General features: G+C 41.7%; 1 protein-coding gene and 1 long non-coding RNA gene across 5 annotated transcripts in view; one reads left to right on the forward strand and one right to left on the reverse strand.

Moving 5' to 3' along the window:
* Nucleotides 1-4,951, forward strand: part of tspan7 (tetraspanin 7) — a 92,054-nt gene extending 87,103 nt beyond the window's left edge. For 2 of the 3 annotated variants that reach the window (XM_067992868.1, XM_067992870.1), the window contains exons 6-8: nt 7-90; nt 2,631-2,715; nt 3,994-4,951. In XM_067992868.1, the coding sequence (XP_067848969.1) occupies nt 7-90; nt 2,631-2,699 (153 nt within the window). In that variant the 3' untranslated portion in view covers nt 2,700-2,715; nt 3,994-4,951. Of the gene's footprint in view, nt 1-6; nt 91-2,630; nt 2,729-3,993 lie in introns of all 3 variants that reach the window. The other variant, XM_067992869.1, reaches the window with a different exon arrangement.
* Nucleotides 1-14,988, reverse strand: part of LOC137327249 (uncharacterized) — a 31,112-nt gene that overhangs the window by 4,684 nt on the left and 11,440 nt on the right. The window lies entirely within an intron of this gene.

The following is a 14,988-nucleotide window of genomic DNA, read 5'->3' on the forward strand; positions in this document are numbered from 1 at the left end:
TTATAGGGCTGCTACGAGTTGGTGACCAGCTTCATGGAGACAAACATGGGAATTATTGCTGGGGTTGCGTTTGGAATTGCCTTCTTACAGGTACAAACATTATAGTGGTCATTATCTGAATTTGCACCCCTGATGCAGAACTTCGTCTGCTGGTACCCATATTGGGAACTCTGGCACATGCCAAGAGAGTGAATTCATTCAATTACTCCTTATAACTGCAGTTAAATTGATTTTGTTCTTAAGTGTAAAAAGTTTGGTTAAATGAATTAGTTATTTTAATTTATTCGCTCTTCCCTCACCCCCCCCCCTTCAAAAGCTATGTTCATTTTGGTGCTATGTTCCCATATCCTTTTATCCCATATCCTTCAACCACCTATCTAACCTATTCTTAAATGTTGACATGGACCCTGTTTCAATTACACACAGCCTCACAAGCCTCTGTACAAAAAAAGTTTCTTCCGCTCTCTGTCCTAAATTGGTCTCATTTAATCTTATATCTATGACCCCTCATTCTAGACCTATCAATCACTGGAAATAGTCTTTTTCTTTCTATTCTGTCCCATGCCTTCATAATTTTAAACACTGCTATCAAATCACCTGTTAATCTTGCCATAAGTCCCTGTGTTCCATTAGCTTTTTTATGGCCTTATCCACTTGAGGTGCTGCTTTTAATGTCTTGTGAATCTGAACTCCCAAATCCCTCTGATCTTCCACATCATCCAGCCTTCCTCCATTCAAAATATAATACTTTTTTTAAAACCAAAATGTATCATCTCACATTTACTGACATTGAATTTCATCTGGCACTTTTTTGCTCGTTTTGCCATCTTATCAGGATCCCCTTGAAGATTCCTTTGGTCCTCAGAATTATTTACTATGCCTCCTATTTTAGTTTGGTTTGCAAATTTGGATATCACTCTCTCTAGCCCTATATTCAAATCATTGATATACACAGTGAATAGAAGCGGTTCCAGAACAGAATCCTGTGGGATTACCCACAGAAACTGCCTTTAACTCCTATTCTTTGTTTCCTCCCTTATCATCAGGTTTAGTCCAATTTGCTGCCCTACTCCTAATTCTATACCCTTTAATCTTCTCCAATAGTCTCCTGTGTGGTATCTTGTCAAAGGCTTCCTGAAAGTCCAAGTACACCACTGTAACTGTCACAGATTTTTTACCTAAAACTTACTGGGATATCACATCATCTAAGTTCAGCCTGATCTTTTGTTAAGTTTCAGATGGCCTTTATTACTCAGCTCATCCCTCGTTCCCCTGGCTGGAGAGTCTAGAACTAGGGGTCATAGTCTCAAGATAAGGGGTTGGCTATTTAGGACCGAGATGAGGAAACATTTCTTCACTCAGAGGATTGTGAATCTTTGGAATTCTCTACTCCAGAGGCTGTGAATGCTCAGTCATTAAGTATATTCAAGACTGAGATCAATAGATTTTTGGACACTAAGGGAATCAAGGGATATGGGAAAGGGCGGGAAAGTAGAGTTGAGATAGAAAACCAGCCATAATCTTATTAAATGGTGGAGCATGCTTGAGGGGCCGTAAGGCCTGCTCCTGCTCCTATTTCTGATGTTCTTATGTTCCCCTGCAACTATTTATTTCTTCTGTCCTTTGTTCCCATCAAATTACTAACTGTCTTCTATTCCTGACCTTTTTTCCAGTACAGTTCCCATCGTTATTCCCTTAACTTTGAAACTCAAGTGCACCCGGTGCACGATTGTCATTCATCGCTAGACTAGCTCGACCATGTTAAGTTCTTCCTTGCCTTGCACTCCTTGGTCAAATCTTCCTGTTACTCCAGGATTGTGCTAGAGGGCAAGGACATCTCATGCTTCCTTTTCTCCATGACAAACCACCTCCTCGCTGCCCCCTCCACCCTCACCTCCAACAATGTGTGAAGATGGATTTCTTTGACTTTAAGATTGAAACCATTTATGCATCTGTCTGCCAGCACCTCCCCCGCCTCTTCCCCTCACCCTGTTCCATATCACTCACCAGGCCCCACTCACCTTACATCTGATCCCCTGTCCCTCTATAGTTGCTCTTCCCATTCCGTCTTCGATCTCATCTCTTCCACGAGACCAAACTCCTGTTCCATTGATCCTCTACCCACCCAATCCTGATCGCTTATTTATCTTTTCTGACCCTATGTCTCTGGTATTGTTAAAGACTCTCTTTGTTCAGTCAATATCCCTCTACTATTCAAAGCTCTCAATTAACGGCCCATTCCTAACCTGTCGTTTCCGTCTAAAGTCCTTGAACATGTTATCGCCTCCCAGCTTCATGACTATTTTTCACAAAACATTTGAATTCCAGCATACAGCCTGGGTCACCTGCTTTGTTTTACTAGTGCCCTCCTCCCGGGGGAGCGGGCGGGGAGGAGGGAGACTCTTGTAGTCATATTTGTTCTGGTATTATTGGACTCACCCAGTGTCACCCTATGGGTCCAGATTCAAAATAGAGCCATGCCACAATTGACCTGGCTGTGTTTAACATGGACACTGGGCACACAAGTTCAAAAGCTGTTCATTCCCCACCACTGAATTCTATCACTTTTGTCACAAAAATGCACCATGATAAATAATAATTTATATTGTATACTTTTTTGACTTTTGCAGTTAATTGGAATGTTCTTGGCCTGCTGTTTGTCCCGATTCATCACTGCAAACCAGTATGAAATGGTGTAATACTTGGAAGTAGAAGGTGGGTTCTCCTTGTGAGTAAAGTTAGTTTCTACTTTCCATAGTAAGCAAAACAAACTCCATTTTCAGCAGATTTATGCAGCAAAGATGTTAGAAGATGGTTTCTGAATTGGCTGACAGTTTATGATTGAGCATTTCATGTCTAACCAAAAGGGAATCATGCATTTCAGATCTAGGGCTGCCTCTAAGCTAAAGATGTGTTTATCATTTTAGTAAATTCATTTGTACTTTTATTTGGGATTGGAGGAGGGAGAAAGGGTGAATTTGGATTTCCTGGATCAACCACATTTAAATAGCTTCACCTGCTGGCAGTGTTTAAAACTCTTATTACTGTCTCATTGTCCTGACAAGGATGCCTCCATATAGTTTTCAAAATAGAGGAAAAATTAGGAGAAAAAAAATGTGCTCAGATTATTGGAAGAGCCGTCTTAGATATTATTCCAACAAGTTGTTACCCTGAATAGATTAAATTAAAAGGTTTGCTGTAACTTGATCTTAATTGTCTTCTGAGAGATAGCCAGATCAAGCAGCCAGTGGTAACTTTCCAAGCTATTTTTCTCAGGGAAGATGCAGGTTTGTGGCTTTGCACATGGTTACTTTCTTAGCAACATCAGAAAGGGCTGTCCACCCTGTCAAATGAAGAATGGTGCATGGCATGGGAAGACTGGAGCAGGGGTGGGGGAGTGGGGAGGAGAGAAATGATCATTTCAAAATAGGAGAGAGACTACCACTGTGATTAGGTGTACAGTTAGAAACCTAACTCCAACAGTCCTGAGATATGGTGCAACAACTATTGTTGCTCTGCCCTGATTTTTCTTAGAAATTGTGGAGGGGGACAGCCTGATAACGAAGCACCATGTGGTGTGGTACTGGGCCCAATAGACCAAGAAGGTCCCAGATTTGATCTTGATCCTTGGTCTGTGCTGAGCTAGCCAATTTCAGCTGGATTTTAGTGTAATGCTACAGTTAGCTTTAGTGTTTCTGTTCTAGGAAAAGGGAAGATTGGTCAGGACTCCTGGAGGTTGGGTAGGGACAGGATTGTTCTTGGTGTGATAGTCTTTGTGGTTAAATAGTTAGCTGACACTAATTTTCCAAGTTCACATGTGATGAATGATAACCTGGGTGATGTATTAGAGTGCCATTGCTGCCTTCAATAAAGTATGGATAAGGGAAGAAAGTGAGGGAGGGAACCTTGAGGATAAATATCAATGTATTCATATGAATAGTCTCTAAAAATGTTCTCTTGGACAGTTTTGTGATCGGTTGTTTTCTTTTACAGGGACATGATCTAATTGGGCAGTTTCTAATATAGGATTTGTAGAAGACCAGGCCAACATCCTAGGAACCCAAACACACTACCCTTTCTGTTATTCGTGGTGCACCATTTCTTGTCATACAGTTGTGCAATAAAGGGGTAGCTTCTTTTCATATTGAACATCAAAGCTTTTAAAATGCTGACGACTGCAGTAGTTTCTCTACTGGGTCAATTTAATGAGTTTCATACTGTGTTACAACAGGTACCATGATTGCATTGATGTGGCTCTGCATGTAGTAACGTATGGGGTCTTTTGGGGGGGTAGAGGCTGTTTAGCAATATCACTGGAATTTCTTACATCTTTTATTTATAGTGATAAGTATTGATGACTATTTAATATAGATATTCTAGTTTTTGATTTGTTTCATACACTACTATTGTTCTGCCATATGGGCTTAGAAATGAAAAAAAGTGGATTACTTGGGAAAAAAATGAAAAGTACAACAGTAATGTAGTGCTTGAAGGGAAAAGGCATTGTGTTTTCCCTGGACCTAAACTACAATTCAAGTTTTTTAATTATAGTGTCATAAAATGTTGCTGCTTATGCCACTAAATGTAGCATCCTGTCCTGTGTAAAATGTAGTTATAATTGTGCTGTTTGTTATGTGAACACAGTAAATAATATTGCTTCAGTTTTGAGGATTTGTATGTTAACATTTACACTGTACTGTATGTAACAGGCTGTTATTCAGTCTTTAACTTTCCTGTTTTTTTTCATTGCCTTATATAGCAATTGATGCACCCACAGAATAGTTAATTTAACAAAATGGGTCAGTGTTAAGCAAGTCTAAAGAGCATTTCAGAAGTAAACTGTAGTTGAAATTAATGTATTTTAAAACTGCCACCAGCTAGCATGCCAACATGACTGCAATGACATTGTGAGCTTATGTGAATTCTGTATTAATAAAAACTGTTAATTACATTTGTTTTCAAGTCTCTTTCTGTGGGTTACCATGCTATGATGTATGTATCATAACACTTTAAAGTCACAATTTTTTCTGCACAAAAATGTACAGGTTTGATTTGCTTATCCTCTTCCAAAAACTGTCACTTTATATGGACATTCCACTGTGCACTTGTCCAAATTGTACAGATGTAAGATGTCTTCCTAAAGGATGTTACTATCTTAAAACCTTAATTCGTAATTTGGTACAATAGAATATGTGGACATTAGTTAAAATTGTGTGTGTGGTACTATGGAGCCAGAATGATCTGAAGAATACATGTCCAAGGCTTGATTGGATAATGCTTAATTTTGTTAGAGAACCGTTGAATCATGACTTTAATTTCCAAGGGTAAAATTATCATATGTCAGTCTTTGCATTGTGCTTCAGAGCTGTTGTCTGCCTTTTGCTGCCACTGAGAATGATAGAACCTTCCATTTATTCAGCAGCACCAGTTTCCTTGGCGAGTTTTTATTATCTTTAATGCCAGTATGATCTGGACCTACTAGAGGGTGATATGACAATTAATATTGTTTCGATTTTAGATGATGAAGCAGCTGATTAAGTTCTAACAGCTTTCTATTTAAATAAGCTAGCTGTTAAAGTTGAGAAGATGTGCTGTTCAAGTAAGCTGAGGAAGTGGGGAGATAATATAAATCTGTAGGATAGCTACAATTGGGATTTCTTCAAAGACTTCTTACCTTATTAAAACTTGATGACGATATAAGCTTCTCCATTAGTCCTTTTGTTAGCTGACCTACCTCTTAAAACATGAGTGGTTTTTACTTCTATTTAGTTTATTCCAGGAACTATGCAAATCATATTTTTTGGTTTTTGAAATCTCCTTTATATCTGTTTGTATTATTGTACAATTTTTTTGTTTTTACAAAACTAAAAAACTAATTAGTACATAAATGACTACGTTTTAAGACTTCACCTGATGACTGACATCAGGATAAATTAAAAAAGACTCCAAGTGACAGTAATTTTGACATCATCCATAGGAGGGTGAGGAGGAGGGAGAGAAAAAACAGGGAATTACAGACCAGTTAGCCTAACATCAGTAGTGGGGAAAATGATAGAGTCTATTATAAAAGATGTGATAACAGAACACTTGAATGGCATTAAGGGGATTGGACAAAGTCAGCATGGGTTTATGAAAGGGAAATCATGCTTAACAAATCTACTGGAGTTTTTTGAGGATGTAACTAGTAGAATAGATAGGGGAGAACCAGTGGATGTGGTGTATTTGGATTTTCAGAAGGCTTTTGATAAGGTTCCACACAAGAGGTTAGTGTGAAAAATTAAAGCACATGGGATTGGGAGGAATATACTGGCATGGATTGAGAATTGGTTGACAGACAGGAAATAGAGAGTAGGAATAAACGGGTCTTTTTCCGGGTGGCAGGCAGTGACTAATGGGGTGCCGCAGGGATCAGTGCTTGGGCCCCAGCTATTCACAATATATAGCAATGATTTGGATGAGGGAACTAAATGTAACATTTCCAAGTTTGCAGACGACACAAAGCTGGGGTGGAATGTGAGCTGTGAGGAGGATGCAAAGAGGCTCCAATGTGATTTAGACAAGTTGGGCGAGTGGGCAAGAACATGGCAGATGCAGTATAACATGGATAAATGTGAGGTTATCCACTTTGGTTGTAAAAACAGAAAGGCAGATTATTAACTGAATGGTGATAGATTGGGAAAAGGGGAGGTGCAACGAGACCTGGGTGTCCTTGTACACCAGTCGCTGAAAGCGAGCATTCAGGTGCAGCAAGCAGTTAGGAAGGCGAATGATATGTTGGCCTTCATTGCAAGAGGATTTGAGGACAGGAGCAGGGATGTCTTACTGCAGTTATACAGGGCCTTGGTGAGACCACATCTGGAGTATTGTGTGCAGTTTTGGTCTCCTTATCTGAGGAAGGATGTCCTTGCCATGGAGGGAGTGCAACGAAGGCTTACCAGACTGATTCCTGGGATGGCAGGACTGACGTCTGAGGAGAGATTGGGTCGACTAGGCCTATATTCACTAGAGTTTAGAAGAATGAGAGGTGATCTCATCGAAACGTGTAAAATTCTAACAGGACTAGACAGACTAGATGCAGGGAGGATGTTTCCAATGGCTGGGGAGTTCAGAACGAGGGGCCACAGTCTCAGGATACAGGGTATGCCATTTAGAACCGAGATGAGGAGAAATTTCTTCACTCAGAGGTGGTGAACCTGTGGAATTCTCTACCACAGAAGGCAGTGGAGGCCAAGTCATTAGATGTATTCAAGAAGGAGATAGATATATTTCTTAATGCTAAAGGGTTCAAGAGATATGGGAAAAAGCAGGAACAGGGTACTGAGTTAAACAATCAGCCATGATCATTTTGAATGGCGAAGCAGGCCCAAAGGGCCGAATGGCGTACTCTTGCTCCTATTTTCTATGTAAAACAGCTGAATGCGCATAAGAATATATTTATACATTTTTGTCACCAAGCCATGTTTTCTGGTATGGTTTTCTGGTTTAGAAGAAATCTGCAAGGGCTGAATCCAAGTAACTGACGTAACCTGCTAGTTTCATTGCTATAAAAAGCTAACAGGAAATATGTAATAAGTCAGATTGTAAAAGCACCACAGGAGGGAATTGAGCACTGAGCTACTCACAAAATGGATGAACACCTCACATTGCAGGAATAGGGCTGTCATGGCAGCAGGCTGAGTGTGCTAGTGCAGGAGGAGAAAAGTCAGATCCTGAGCATACCTCTGGAAGAGGGTTTACAGACTCCAGCCTAGAATTTTCAATTGCCATTATTTTAATGCTGGCGTCAACTAATTTAAAGTGAATGGATTAATGTCATCATTAAAAAATAGCCAATCAGAAAATCTAAAGCCTGCATTTCCTACTCAAAAGTCCCTGAAAATCGTACAATATTCAGACGGGGGAGCAGGACCCATTACACTGGACCCCTGTCCATTTTTACAGTCACCCAATTTTCTGCTGTCATTGGCAGCCAGTGTCAGAAGCACTTTCCTAAAATGGTCACGTCATACATCCCATTTTCCATCATTAATGCCGGACATAAATCATGCCTGTATAAAACAGGCATCCAGCACTGCTAGGTGATACAGTAAAGCCCAAAGTAATTCTTAAGGGCTACAGTTGGTACTTTGAAAAGTCTTGAAAAATCTTAATTTTGAAAAGCTCTTTTTAGGAACTTTTTGGCTTTTCTCTACTGATAAGTGCTTTGTCAGCTACCTCTGTGCCTTTTATTATTGGTCGCCTATTTTTTGTACCACAGCTGTAATTTAGGCCATTGGGAATACTCTGAAGAGTACATAACATTAGTGAATCAACTGTGCAAAGATATATCAAGCAAGTCATAGAGGCAATTTGCTAGAGCAAGCTATTTCATCACCTTCCACATGGATAACTGGTACCAGCATAACAGGCACTGCAATTTTATTGAGTGGCAGGCCAAGGAGTCATTGATAGCACCCATGTGGCTATATATGCTATCTTGATCAATCTCATCATTTATGTCAACAGGAAAGGATCCATTTTCTCACTGTCTAGCTTGTTTGTGACTGACACTGAATCATGCAAACGAATGCTTGCTTTACTAACAGCTGCCATTTTGCCTTCATCTTAAGGAATTCCATTATGCTCGGTCAGTGATCGAGAAATGGATGATGACACCAGTGTGCTTTCCCAGGACGTTAGCAGAGCACCAGTATAATGAAGTCCATTCTTCCACCAGAGTCATTAAAGAGCAAACTATTAGAATGCCGAAGCTACACTTCAGATACTAGGATTGGCCTATGGGTGCTTTGCGATGTAGTCCAGCTAGGATCTAAAGTTTTGTTGTGGTGTGCCACATATTGCACAACTTTAGCTTACAAAGCGACCTCCTCATGGAAGCCATGGGGGAGGGAGACATCCAAGGACAGCAGGGGAATCAGGCGAATGAACAGTAACAGCATGAAGACAATGCAAAGGACAACCCATTGCCAGGTTCTTCCATTGCGTTAAGGGTTATGTGTACATCTTTCCCCCCCATCCCAACCTGCTTTCACCTACAGACATGTCTGTGTGCAGATCAAATCATATGACTCGCATTCATGCCACCACAAAGCCACTTCCAAACCTTGACAAATACAGTGTCTGCATAAATGTCAATTTTAGTTCAAGCATAATTTTATTGAAATCCTATAATATGTGTGCCTAGTAATTCCTCTGTGGTTCTCCTTGGTACAAGTACATGATATGTGACCTCCGAAACCTAGCCTTGTGCTTCTCCCAGATGCTATTTGAGTGGCAGGAGCATGTGAGGTGGCTAGCTGCTGCGTCCTTCTAGGAGACCCTTAGGACACAAGTGGCCCTTGTCTTACGACAGGTAAATCTTGAGATGGACTTGCTGCAGGCTGTAGCTCGTGTGCTGCTGCAAAGGCAGCCTGGCATGACCTTTTTGTCATGTGTAGGCATCTAAAGGACTGGCAGAAGGCAAGCATGTGCTGCCCTCCTACTCCCTCTTGTCCCAGTTGCTTCTGCTTTCTCTTGTCTCTTGGCTGCTCGCCCTTGTCCTCCAGCCCCAAAGGTAGCCCTACCAGACCACCCATAACTGCAATAAAACGGTTTTGAAAGTGAGAAAATAGGCCAAAGAATGCCCAAAAGTTAACCAGCAGCCTAAAAGAACAAACCAGCAACTAATCTGTATGTAATGGATGAGCCCTTTAAATAGTGCTGCTGAAGGGTCTTTGCTGCCTGTTAGGGCCACAAGTTGCTGAACAAGTTTATCACGTGGTGCGTCTGGTGCTAGGGCAGACTAATTTTATAAAAAAGGTCCTACAGCAAGCTTATGACCCTTATTTAAATATTTTAATTACCATTGAATGGATACTTCCAGTGCACGCCCTGGATGCCTACAGAGGAGCCCAATCCAATATGGTGAACATCACAATTCCAGCGTGAGACAGACACACGCTGCCTGCCATTTAGGATGCATAGACACCTATTTTATTTCAGTAAAATGAGCCAATGAATTTCTAGGCCAAGTTCTTCCTTCTACACAGAAGTTTCCACTCCTACCAATATTGTGCTGCCTACAAAGGCCCAAATCTGAACCTGGATCCGTGAATAATTATACCGTGAGAATTTGATTGCTTTACTATTTTAGCATTCCGGCAGGATTAGCGTAATTTCTTAACCATTTAGAACTGATTTACATCAGGAGATTAAAATTGGACTAATTTACCTTCCAATAGGTGGCAGCAAATTCCCCGATTTACTTTAATAGCCAAAATCATTACTCACCCAAGATTATGGCCCGGAGTTTGCTGTAAAAGTAACGGCGAGGCTAACAGCACTCAACGTTATTCATGTGCAAAGCGGACAGTAACTTCCGGCGACCACACGTGCACAGTTAAATGCGGAAATCCAGAGATTACTGGCCGAGATGCGATGCTCCTTCAAAAGCTGCACAAAAATGGCTGTCTGGCTCTCATGAAGTTCTTACTTATCTGATGGATACGGACTAATCTCGCCAAAAAATGTTAAGTCAAATCATTTCAAGTCTAAGTACCCTTTTTACGGCAATGTAAATCTTAATTACTGCCAAACAACCGCTCTGGCACTGATTTTACTTATTGTTGGAGATTTTTTTAAAAACGTAAATTTTTTTAACCTTTTTCTTTCTGTCTCTTATCTCTGTCTCAATTCAATCATTCTTACCGTCTCTTTCTGAACCTGATTTGACATTGAATTCACTATTCGAACTTACACTTCCTGGTTCTGACTCTGCGCTGTCATTAACTATGCTTCAGTCTGATTGATTAAGTTGTTTGCCCTGTTCACACAGGTCCCAGATGCCCTGTAAAGGGCACGTGCTTTTTGGGTCTTGAATTTCCAGGAACTTGCCATGCAAAAGTTCATAGAAAGTCTACGGGCAAGTGCCAGTCTAACGAATGGCTGGCGCGTTTGTTCGCCACTCGCAGCAAAATCCAGCCCATTTTCATTGCATCAAATAATTCTCAAAACAATGCAACTTTTAAAGGCTAGAGGGAAACTTCAGTACAAATAATTTTCCAACACTTTACATCTTAGGTTAGTTTCTTTCTTAAATTTAGAATTCATGTACTTGGGCTTTCAAAATCAGTATTGCAGTAAATAGATTAGTGTAATCAACTTGCTTGTTTGCTTCATTTTTCCCATCTATTTTCTCTCCGTTAAAATCTTATTTAATGGCAGTGTGTCACCCAGGCTTTCTGGTTTTAATGATACTGTGACATTGCTGCTCACAGAACAGTCAGTCATGTTAAAGAAAGATGGTCGCCCTAGTAAAGTGGCTAGCATGTGATCCCCTCCCCCCAAAATCATGCATATTCAAATTTATTTTAAAAAACTAACATTATGTAAAAGTCACAAACTCCAAAAAAGTGGGTTGCCATTATTTACAAACTTTCCTCTGACGGCCAAAATGAAGGCTCAATACCTGTGTTTGCAGACCCGAGTACTTCATGAATTGAATGAAATCTTTTGAAGTACGAGTGGATCTCCCATGGTGATACTCACGGTAAATAGCAGGATGTGATGTCTGTTTCAACTGTCTGTGTTGTCTTTGTGTTGCTGGTTATGTCTACTTCTGTTGGGTTTTGTTTGTGTCTCTGTGAGTTTTGTGATTCTATCTCTCTCATATTGTTTTGTCTCTGCCTGTTGTCCTTTTTCATTTTGATTGTTGTCCTGTACCCTCCCATCTTTGCTCTGTCATCTTCCATCATGCCATGTACTTTTATCTCCCTTCTCTGTAGTGCCTCGCCACTGACACACACTACCCATGCACTATGTTGCCTTACTCCATCCTGTCATGTCACCTGCCCCTCTTTGCTGCTTCAGCTCCTCCTTCCCCAATTTGCGTCTTCCCATCAGCGCTCCCTTGCCCAACTTCACCCGATAGCTTGCATTGTCTGTTTCTCCTCGTGCTCTCCCCTTCTGATCCTATCCCCTTCCGTGAGTTCCTTGCTGCTTTCAAATCTTCATCTCCCTTAACACTGTTCACGCTACCCCCCTCGCTGTCTACTTCCCCCTTTTGTCTTCTATGATGAGCCTGTCATCTGCTGCCCAGCTTGCCACCCTGCCCCTTTGTGTCTTCACCCTCTTTCCTTCCCTCTACCATCCCCCATGCTCGTTACTTTCCCTCCAAAACCTACGTTCCCTCCATCTGCTGCACCACCTCACTCAAAACCTTTTTTCACATTGACCTCTGTTTCAGCATGCTTGCGTCAAAACCTTTCAACAAAGTAGCCCCTGGGCTACCCAAATCCTTTTGCCAGAGTTCCCCTAACCCTGCCTGCCCAGGACTGCTAAAGCAGTCAGTTCCACCTGCTGGCTGCTCTTTGCCAATTTTATAGCATTGAGCTACAAAACCAGCTCTTTAATTTTTAAAGCATTGAGGCATTTGCATACAATGTACAGCACAGAAACAGGCCATTCGGCCCAACATGTCCATGCCGGTGTTTATGCTTCACACGAGCATTCTCCCTTCCTCCTTCCCTACTTCATCTAACCCTATCAGCATATCTTTCTATGCCTTTCTTATGTGTTTATCTAGCTTCCCCTTAAATGCATCTATGCTAGTCGCCTCAACTGCTCTTTGTGGTAGCGAGTTCCACATTCTAACCACTCTCTGGGTAAAGAAGTTTCTCCTGAATTCCCTATTGGATTTATTAGTGTCTATCTTATATTTACGGCCCCTAATTCTGGTCTCCCTCGCAAGTGGAAACATCTTCTCTACGTCTACCCTATCAAACCCTTTCATAATCTTAAAGACCTCTATCAAGTCATCCCTCAGTCTTTTTTATAGAGAAATGAGCCCCAGCCGGCTCAATCTTTCTTGATAGGTATAACCTCTCAGTTCTGCTTTCATCCGAGTAAATCTTTTTTGCACCTTCTCCAGTGCCTCTGTAACCTTTTTATAATATGGAAACCAGAACTGTTCACAGCACTCCAAGTGTGGTCTAACCAAGGTTCTGTACAAGTTTAACATAACTTCCCTGTTTCTCAATTTATAACATAGTCAGTAAATAAGCACTAGAACTGCCTACAATTTTGCAGCTCTGTGCCTGAGGTGGTGGGGCAGCAGTAACCAATGAGGGAAGCCTGCGCCGGGCAGGACTGGGAGCTCAAAGGGTGGAGTAAACACACAGCAAAAAGATATTTGCCCCGATTTTAACTCAGGAGGGATTCGGATAGGTGGTGGCCGTGAGGTCCGGGAAATTTTAAATCCCGGGCCTTATTAGCATGCCCCAACAGTTTTCCGCCCGAAATTGGCAGCTGGCCAGGAATGGTCCCCTGGACTCAGGTAAAGTCGCAGGGAGGGGGTTTTGAGAGGGTCTTGCAAAGGGGGTGGGGGTGGGGGTCCGGGACAGGGGAGGCCTAAATCTTCCTTCTGGGTCCCAGAGGAAGCACTCCTGCTTCTCCTAGCCCCCATAAGTTAAAAAAAGTAGGGCCTCTTCCAGTCCCTACACCTCTTCCCGCTAGGTGGACTGTTTCCACCAAGCAGGCAGAGATAAAATCGTTAATAATGATACAATCACAAGGTGTTAAGGCTTTTGAAAGGAGGCAGTTTGATCTGCAAATAAACACAGATCAAGTGAATAAAAAGCCGGGCTGAAGCCTGTAGTAATTATGCATATGCTGCAATAAATAGTCAAAAAGGGCTTGCTAGAATCGAGAGGATACAAAAAGTAGGAAAAGAGTTGAGGTTATGAATTCTTAAAGGTATTTGCATTATAACATATCCTCCAAAATTAATATGCTCACTGCTCTTTGCAGGTCAGGGTGCTCCTGGGCACAGAAGGACTCCTCACAGGGATCTGCACATAGCAGTCGGCAACCAGAAAAAGAAGCAAGTCCATGCACGAGACGGCAGAGTTGGAGGAGGGTTGTAATGCTGGAGGAGGTTATACAGATAGGGAGGGGCGAGGCCATGGAGGGATTTGAACACAAGGATGAGAATTTTAGAATTGAGATTTTGGTGGAATGGAAGCCAACATAGGTCAGCAAGCACAGGGGTAATGGATGAACGGAACTTGGTGTTAGTTAGGATACGGGCAGCAAAGTTTTGGATGAGCTCAAGTTTATAGAGGGTGGAAACTGGAAGGCCAGCCAGAAGAGCACTGGTATAGTCAAGTTTGGAGGAAACAAAAGCATTGATGAATGATTTAAGCAGCAGATGGGCTGAGGGAGGGGCGGAAATGGGCAATAGTATGGAGGTGGAAGTTGTCGGTCATTGTGATGGAGAGAATATAGGGTTGGTAGCTCAGTTCGGGGTCAAACGGAATGCTGAGATTGCTAATGGTCTGGTTCAACCTGCGATGGTGGGCAGGGAGGGGGATGGAATCGGTAGCGAGGGAATGTTGTGCAAGGTGAGAGTCAAAGATGATGGCTTCTGTTTTCCCAATGTTGAACTGGAGGTTCATCCAACTAAAACAAATAAATTACATTATCACTGAATATAAAAGGGATAGCTATTTAGACAAATTTAAACAATCATAGCACAATTCATTGTCAATCTGTTCCACCTTAACAATGGGCTGATTTAGCGACTGTAAATACATTTGGATATATTTTCCATATAACAAACGCTAGGGGGCAATATGGCACTTTTTCTATCCAAACACTTTTCAAGAAACATTACCCATAGATATCGCCATGACTACCCCGTTCTCAAGTTAAAAGGCACAGTGTAATGAGAGGATTCAGAATCAAGCCTGTTCTACAAATGCTGCCCTTTGCTTTACCTACCAACACTATTCGCTCTCTACAGGAAAGTGGCTTCCACTCTGTACCTTCCCCAATTGCATAGCTAGGATCTGGAAAATAACATGTAGAAAATCACAGGCTTGAATCTGATTCCTCTCGTTACACTGGGCCACCAAAGTACTGCCGATTGTGCCACTCCAATTGGGTTGAAAGGTATGACTAACTCTCCTTCCCCCACCCCCCTCAGAATTGTTGTTGCAATGTGTAGAACGA

The sequence above is a fragment of the Heptranchias perlo genome, chromosome 11 (genome assembly GCF_035084215.1).
Source record: "Heptranchias perlo isolate sHepPer1 chromosome 11, sHepPer1.hap1, whole genome shotgun sequence".
NCBI lineage: Eukaryota > Metazoa > Chordata > Chondrichthyes > Hexanchiformes > Hexanchidae > Heptranchias > Heptranchias perlo.